Genomic DNA, 8352 nt, shown 5'->3' on the forward strand with positions numbered 1-8352 from the left:
GTGCCCCCCCCCCCCCGCACACAAAGTGCCAAGGTCGAGTTGGGAGGTCTTGGATGCGGGATCCAGCTCTCCGCTGGGGAAGGAGGGGTTAGGAAGAGCACAGTCCAGGCTGCGGGGCTTGGGCTGGGTCATGGGGTCCGGGTTCCGCTCCCCATCTTACCCCGCCCTCACCCTAAATCCCAGCATCCCAGGATCACCCACCGCGCCGGCCGGCCCGCTCCCGGTCGTTCTCCACCCTACCCCGCCCCACCCCACCCTCAGTCCCGGGAGACCGGAAAACCCGGGGTGGAACCCAAACTGGAGTTTGAGGAGAAAAACGGACAGCAGAATCTTCTCCCTCACAACTCTTTTCTAATGGATAATGACTTTGTTTTTTCATTCTCTCAAAGCCTTCTCTTACAGTCCTTTCCTGCTCCCCCAAAATAGACCAAGCGAGGTGGGCGCCCAGATTCAAACTACCCCAGGATAACACCAGTTTCCAGCCTTTGTACTCAACAGACCCGGGAGGCTCCCCTCAGAAACCTTATCCCCTGCTATACACAGTTTTCTGCCTTAGAAAAAGGCAGATCATCTGCGCTCCTTCCTGGCCCCACCAGCCTCTCCGTCTGGGCTGTGGCGAGAGCTCCCTCTGCTGGATACTGGAGAGATTGTAGCCGGGCTGTCGCTGGGCAGGAACAAACGAAGGCAAAGAGGCTCAGCTTGAGTGCCCCCATTCCACCCCTCAAAGTTGGCCCATGGTCAGAGCAAGAAGAAATAGAGGGCCATGGTATAAAATCACTTGAAGCTCATCAAGGCTCAATTAGTCCATAATACTCCCCCTAAACACACACCCCCCCCACGCAGGAGCGCTTTGACCACCCAGGCAAAGATCCCACTCAGTTCCCACAAAGCTCCTCAAGACACCCTCTGCCTCTTTGGGACTCCTTTCCTTACCCTCACCCTGGCCTAGTGATGCTCCTTTCACTTTGATTTCCCGTGGCAGATGTCTTAGAGGTTCTATACCTGAATTAGTTTATCTGACCTTCCTTATTTCCCTCGGGCCTTTATAACTTGCAGATCTCCCTTCCCCTCCTGCAGTGTCCCCACACTCTCCTCTGAGACACCATGTTCAACTCGATGACCCCACCGCCAGTCAGTAGCTATGGCGAGCCCTGCTGTCTCTGGCCCCTCCCCAGTCAGGCCCCCAGCATGGGGACAGAAGGTCAGTGCAAATACCAATCTCCAGGCCTTGAGGACTGGCAGCTCTCTCAACCAGCCCCAGGCATCCCTCTTCCATCTCCTACCCCGTGACAGTCTCTAACCCACAAGAAGATGTGAGGTTCTATGTCTTATAGGCTTGGGGTAAGGGATCAGTCCTCTCCTGGGGTTTCGAGATGAGGCCTTATGTGTCCCCCATTCCCGCTCCCCATTCCCGCTATCTCTGTTTTCTAGGACTGCCTGGTCTGCCCTTCTGCCACCAGGCCAACCTCATGTCTGGCCCTCACAGTTATGGGCCAGCCAGAGAGACCAACAGCTGCACTGAGGGTGAGGCCTCAGGCAACATCTCTTCCTTTTCTGGCCCTCGGGGACTTGCTCTAAAACAGAAAGTTGGGAGGGGAAGGCAGGGGATCAAACTTGGAAGGGGAAATGCTTGGACATTGGAGCAAGGGGTCAGAGTGTGATCAGGAGGTCACAGATGGGGTCAGTAGGGCAAAGCAGAGTCAAGTGTCATTTTTTTGTTGAGAGTCAGGACCCATGGGTTGGGTGTATGGAGCCATGCCCCATTTACCATAGCTATCTCCCCTGTTTCCTGCCCCAGCCCCACTCTTTCCTCCTCCCCGAAGTGCAGTCAAGTTGGCCAAGAAGCGGGCACTCTCCATCTCACCTCTGTCAGACGCCAGCCTGGACCTGCAGACAGTTATCCGCACCTCACCCAGCTCCCTCGTGGCCTTCATCAACTCACGCTGTGCATCTCCTGGGGGCTCCTATGGTCACCTCTCCATCGGCACCATGAGGTGCAGAGAGCCTTGGGCTAAGAGGCCCCTAAAGACCCTACCAAACCCCACTAAAAGCCTCAAGCCCTCCAAAGCACCCAACCCTATTTGAATCCTTATCATCTCAAAGGTGTTGAAGCCCTCCTCCGTGCTTCCCTGGGCCTGCCTCAACCACTTCCCATACCGTCTTTCAGAAACACTCCAGAGTAGCCCGAGACCTCCTGAAACTCTTTGAGATGATAGTCCTAAATAACTGCCTCTCCTCCACCTCTTCAGCCCGTCTCTGGGATTCCCACCCCAGATGAATCACCAAAAAGGGACCTCGCCTTCCTTCGGGGTCCAGCCCTGTGGTCCCCATGACCCCATTCAGGGTGGGATGATGCTGCATCCTCAGTCCCGGGGACCCCTCCCAACTTGCCAGGTAAGAGTCCTCATACTGCCGCCCAGTTTCCCTCAGCTCAGGATGGGTGGGGACTTTATGGGGAACGGTGAAGGAAGGACAGGGGATCTAAGTTTTCAGTAGCAAAAACATAAAGGGGTATGGTTGCTGGGGTTCACTCCTTGGGGCTGACTCAGACCCTTCCAAATGAGATCCCGCCTTTTGCCCATCCCAGTGCAGTCTGAGGAGGAAGCGTCTTCCAAACCCAGGGGTTCCAGCTGCTTGGGTGGGGGCACTCAGGGCAGGAAGACCTGGCTGGGCTCCCTCTTCCTTCTGCCCCCTTCTGCCTTCATCACCCTCACCTCTTCCTTTGGGGAAGCTGAAATCTGAGCTGGACCCGCTGGTTAGCAAGTGCCCAGAGGAGCCCTTGGAGGGTGATATGTCCAGCCCCAACTCCACAGGCACACAGGTAAGGCGGGGGTGACTTTAACTCTGAAACCGGAGCCAATCAAAAGCTGTCACCCCAGTGACCCTAGGATTGCCTCCTCTGCCCTAGGATCCCCTGCTGGGGATGATGGATGGGCGGGAGGACCTGGAGAGAGAGGAGAAGCCTGAGCCCGAATCTGTGTATGAGACTGACTGCCGCTGGGATGGCTGCAGCCAGGAATTTGACTCCCAGGAGCAGCTGGTGCACGTGAGCCCCAGGGGGTAACAGGAATGCTGGCTGGATCTTGTAGGACATTCTGGAGGGGCACTGTAGAGTTAGGCTAAGGGCAGGAGGTCCCAGGATACCAAGGTCAGAGGTAGAGTGGCCAGTTGGGTCGGCAGAAGCTCGAAAGCTATAGCTTTGTTTTAAAACGTGGGAGAGGGAGAACGGAGGAGCGGGCTGTGATGTTCTTCCTGCCGCATCTTTCCCCATGAGGCGGAGCCTTGGAGGAATGAGGTGGGGTGGAGAGGTCCAGGGAAGGTCTGCTTTGGGACTGGGGGGCAGAAGGGAAGCTCAGAGAGCCTGTGTATCTCCTCCTTCAGCACATCAACAGTGAGCACATCCATGGGGAGAGGAAGGAGTTCGTGTGCCACTGGGGGGGCTGCTCCAGAGAGCTGAGGCCCTTCAAAGCCCAGTACATGCTGGTGGTCCACATGCGCAGACACACAGGCGAGAAGCCGCACAAGTGCACGGTGAGGCACCCACTTCCCCAGCTCAGGGCCCTTCCCTAAACCGGGGCTCCCCACCAAGGCAGAGCTCATACTTTCATGGATCCTAGACACTTTTGCCTTCATAAACAAATATTTAAAAAATGTATCTTCGGACTGGGTTAGTATAAAGATGAACATATTGGTGTTGTATATTAGAACACTTTCTTGGACCTAAAATGCTATTTTCCGCTTGCTTTTAAAAAAATTAAGACATTTTTGTGGGCCGCCAAAAGTACTCTGGGCTGTAGGCACTGTGCTTACTACTCTGCCTAATGGAGAAGTTCAGCGTCAAGGACGTAAGACACTCCCAGAATGACCCCATCCTAAGCCAGTCTAAGATTCCCACGCAGGGAGATCTGCTCTGGCTTGATGGGGAGATGCTCACAGCCACACCCCCTCCGGCTTCCCGGTTGCACAGCTCTTGCCTGCTCTCGTTCCTGAATTTTGGAAATTGCTCTCCCATCTTGAGTTAGTCTCTTATGTATGTCCCTTTTGAGATTTACCATTCTTCTAATCTCCATGTCCTTCTGTCTGAGAGCTATCTTTTGACCCCAACATCCCCTAGTTCGAGGGGTGCCGGAAGTCATACTCACGCCTTGAAAATCTGAAGACGCACCTGAGGTCGCACACGGGTGAGAAGCCGTACATGTGTGAGCACGAGGGCTGCAGTAAAGCCTTCAGCAATGCCAGTGACCGAGCCAAGCACCAGAATCGGACCCACTCCAATGAGGTGAATGCCCCACCTAAGAGACCCTCCCCACTTGAGAAGCCAGCTATGGGGAGATTCCCCCATAAGAAATCCCTTAGCGCAGCACCCACTCCACAGAGGTGAGTCCCCTCCCCCCACCTAATTCACCTGGATAAGGTCTTTCTGAAACAAAGAACTTCCACTTAACCACCCCACCTCCTACCTCTAACCAGCCAAAGGGCCAACCTCAATAGACCCATTCGACCTGGAGGAGACCCGAGGTCCCTTCAACCCCTGACCTGATGAGGCCTCCCAGACCCAGGCTGTCAGTTTTCCTAATCTTTCCCCTGGTCCTCTCATTTTTTACTCCAAGGGTCCCACTCGCTCCTTAATTCCGTGGGTGTTGTGCATTCGTCCCCGACACCCTCCTCCCCAACTGATGCCACCTCTTCTTCCTGTCTCTTCTGCGCTCTCCTGCTTTGATTCCTTCGCCTGCTGTCTCCACTGTCCGTCCAACAGAAACCATACGTGTGTAAGCTCCCCGGCTGCACCAAACGCTACACAGACCCCAGCTCGCTCCGGAAGCACGTCAAGACAGTGCACGGTCCCGACGCCCATGTGACCAAGCGGCACCGAGGAGACGGCCCCCTGCCCAGGGCACCATCGCTGTCCACGGTGGAGCCCAAGAGGGAGCGGGACGGAGGCCCCATCAGGGAGGACAGCAGACTGACCGTGCCGGAGGGGGCCGTGGTGAGCTGGCCCTGGCGACTCCTACCTCTATGCCCCACCTGCCCCTCCCACATCCGTCCAGCCCCTTCCCAACCCTTCCGTGTCCTCCTCTGTAAATTGCTCTTCTGTGGACAATCCTCCAGTCTCTCATCCCAGGGGTGCTCCTTGGGTTACCTCAAATCGAGAGATTTTAGTATAATTAATTATGGAATTGGTTCAACAGACTCTTATGGGGCTCAGTATATTGCTCTGATTTATGTATGGTTTACATGTACCGTTCACATGTAGTATGATTATAACTTCCTATAATCCTCACAACAACTTTGTGAAAAAGGAACCCACTCTCCACATTTTCAGGTGACGAAACTCAGGCACATAGACAAATTGTCCAAGGTCACAGAACTAAGTGTGAATTTGAGCCCAGGCAGCCTGGGCTCTTCTCTTCAATCTGTCTCCAGTTTGCCCCTGACCCTCACCTGCTCAGCCTTCCCTCTACCTGTAAACTTCCCCTAGGTCCCAGCAGTCACTGGGACACAGGCTTTAGCCACTCACCAAGTTCAGGGAACTGTGGGGCAGGGACTGCCCTCAGCCCTCATTTTCGCCCCTGCAGAAGCCACAACCCAGCCCTGGGGCCCAGTCGTCCTGCAGCAGCGACCACTCCCCAGCAGGCAGTGCAGCCAATACAGACAGTGGTGTGGAAATGACTGGAAATGCAGGGGGCAGCACTGAGGACCTGTCCAGCTTGGATGAGGGGCCTTGCATTGCTGGCACTGGCCTGTCCACTCTTCGCCGCCTTGAGAACCTCAGACTGGACCAGCTACATCAACTTCGGCCAATAGGGCCCCGGGGCCTCAAACTGCCCAGCCTGACCCATACTGGTGAGACCTGGGTGTGGGGGTTGTGGCTGGGCTGAGATCAGGACCTTCTCTGAAGTTGGAAGGAGGACTTCCCTCCTCAGGGTTGCCCTATAGCACCTTTGTACAATTAGAAAAATGTCCCCCTTCCTCAGACACTTTCCTTCCATCTATCAGGTAATTGTGATATACAAAGTATAACGTGAATGCTGCTCCCTAGGGCTGTGCAGTGTACAACCTATACAACCGTTCACAGTGGTTCTGAATCCCTGGTGATGCAGACGTGCAAAAGGCATGGGAAGAGACAGAACTGAGTTGTCAGAGTTACGGAGCCTGTCCCTGGGATTCCAGGACAAGGCCATCCCATGGGGGAGGCAGGGTGAGATTCAGAGGGCTCCCTGACCACCCTGCTTTTTTCCCCTTATCACTTGTAGGCACCCCTGTGTCTCGCCGCTTGGGCCCCCCGGTATCTCTTGACCGCCGCAGCAGTAGCTCCAGCAGCGTCAGCTCAGCCTATACAGTCAGCCGCCGTTCCTCGCTGGCCTCCCCTTACCCTCCTGGATCCCCGCCAGAGAACGGGGCTTCCTCCCTGCCCGGCCTCACACCTGCCCAGCACTACCTGCTCCGGGCAAGATATGCTTCAGCCAGGGGAGGTGGTACCCCACCCATGGCAGCACCCAGCCTGGATCGGATGGGGAGCCTTCCTGCACCTCCTTGGAGAAGCCGAGCTGAGTATCCAGGATACAACCCCAACGTAGGCGTCACCCGGAGGGCCAGTGACCCGGCCCGGGCTGTTGACCGCCCTGCCCCAGCCAGAGTCCAGCGGTTCAAGAGCCTGGGGTGTGTCCACACACCCCCCACTGTGGCAGGGGGAGGACGGAACTTTGATCCCCAACTCCCAGCCACTGTCTACTCACCACAGCCCCCCAGCATCACTGAGAATGTCGCCATGGATACCCGAGGGCTACAGGAGGAGCCAGAAGGTGGGACCTCCATGATAGGCAGTGGTCTAAACCCCTATATGGACCTCCCACCTACTGATACTTTGGGATATGGGGGACCCGAAGGGGCAGCGGCTGAACCTTATGGAGCTAGGGGTCCAGGCTCCCTGCCTCTTGGACCTGGTCCACCCACCAACTATGGGCCAAACCCCTGTCCCCAGCAGGTCTCCTATCCTGAACCCCCTCCTGAACCATGGGGTGAGTTCCCTTCCCACTCCGGGCTGTACCCAGGCCCCAAGACTCCAGCTGGAGTCTACAGTCAGTGTCCTCGTCTTGAACATTACGGACAAGTGCAGGTCAAGCCGGAACAGGGGTGTCCAGTGGGTTCTGATTCCTCAGGTCTGGCGCCCTGCCTCAATGCTCACCCCAGTGACGGGCCTTCTCGCCCACAGCCTCTGTTCTCTCACTACCCCCAGCCTCCCCCTCCTCAATATCCCCAGTCAGGTGCCTATTCCCAGCCACCCCCCGATTACCTTCTTTCAGAACCTAGGCCTGGCCTGGATTTTGATTCCCCCACTCACTCCACAGGACAACTCAAGGCCCAGCTGGTGTGTAATTACGTTCAGTCTCAACAGGAACTGCTCTGGGAGGGTGGGGGCAGGGGAGATCCCCCAGTCCAGGAACCTCTGTACCAGAGTCCCAAGTTTTTAGGGGGTTCCCAGGTTAGCCCAAGCCCTGCCAAGGGTCCAATGGCCACATACGGACCTGGTTTTGCACCTAACTTGCCCAATCACAAGTCAGGCTCCTATCCCGCCCCTCCACCCTGCCATGAAAATTTTGCAGTGGGGGCAAACAAGGCCCCCCCTAGGGCAACAGCACCACCCCGACTTCTGCCCCCACTGCCCACTTGCTATGGGACGCTCAAGGCAGGGAACACCAACCCCAGCTGTGGTCATCCTGAGGGGGGCAGGCTGGGAGGGGGTCCTGCCTTGTGCGCTCCTCCGGAAGGGCAGGTGTGCAACCCTCTGGACTCTCTTGACCTCGACAACACTCAGCTGGACTTTGTGGCTATTCTGGATGAGGCCCAGGGGCTGAGTCCTCCCCCTTCCCATGATCAGGGGGACAGCTCTGAACGTACCCCACCTCCCTCTGGGCCCCCCAACATGGCTGTGGGCAACATGAGTATCTTACTGGGATCCCTGCCTGGGGAGACTCAATTCCTCAACTCTAGCGCCTGAAGAGGGAGGAATGAATCCCAGCAATCACAGATCCATTTCCTAAGGAGTTTCCATCCCCTCGAGAAGTTGGGAGGAGGAGCCATAGCCCCCCGTAATGCCCCAGGGATGGGAGGTATGGGTTGGGGCTGTATACCTTCTGTATATGTTTTGAGGAGGAATTTGATAATGACACTGTTTCTGGATAATAAAGGAACTGCATCAGAAAGTGCCCTGCTTCACACGTTCCTATCTTGGGGGTGGGGGTTGATGGCAGGGAACAAGAAGAGAATAGAGGTTAATCCACCCACTTCCCTTTTTTGGAAGGCTCTCCCAACCCATCCCAACCCCTCAGGCCAGACTCACGAAGACAGTCA

The 8352-nt window shown here is 56.2% G+C and overlaps 1 protein-coding gene across 1 annotated transcript in view; it reads left to right on the plus strand.

Moving 5' to 3' along the window:
* Positions 1 to 8244, plus strand: part of GLI1 (GLI family zinc finger 1) — a 10568-nt gene extending 2324 nt beyond the window's left edge. The window contains exons 3-13 of the mRNA XM_034644320.1: positions 1078 to 1201; positions 1432 to 1524; positions 1799 to 1994; positions 2250 to 2394; positions 2732 to 2821; positions 2909 to 3046; positions 3382 to 3531; positions 4115 to 4279; positions 4757 to 4987; positions 5577 to 5844; positions 6255 to 8244. Of these exons, the coding sequence (XP_034500211.1) occupies positions 1105 to 1201; positions 1432 to 1524; positions 1799 to 1994; positions 2250 to 2394; positions 2732 to 2821; positions 2909 to 3046; positions 3382 to 3531; positions 4115 to 4279; positions 4757 to 4987; positions 5577 to 5844; positions 6255 to 7999 (3318 nt within the window). The 5' untranslated portion in view covers positions 1078 to 1104 and the 3' untranslated portion in view covers positions 8000 to 8244. The remainder of the gene's footprint in view (positions 1 to 1077; positions 1202 to 1431; positions 1525 to 1798; positions 1995 to 2249; positions 2395 to 2731; positions 2822 to 2908; positions 3047 to 3381; positions 3532 to 4114; positions 4280 to 4756; positions 4988 to 5576; positions 5845 to 6254) is intronic.
* Positions 8245 to 8352: the final 108 nt, after the last annotated feature.

The sequence above is a fragment of the Ailuropoda melanoleuca genome, chromosome 15 (assembly GCF_002007445.2).
Source record: "Ailuropoda melanoleuca isolate Jingjing chromosome 15, ASM200744v2, whole genome shotgun sequence".
In the NCBI taxonomy this organism is placed as follows: domain Eukaryota; kingdom Metazoa; phylum Chordata; class Mammalia; order Carnivora; family Ursidae; genus Ailuropoda; species Ailuropoda melanoleuca.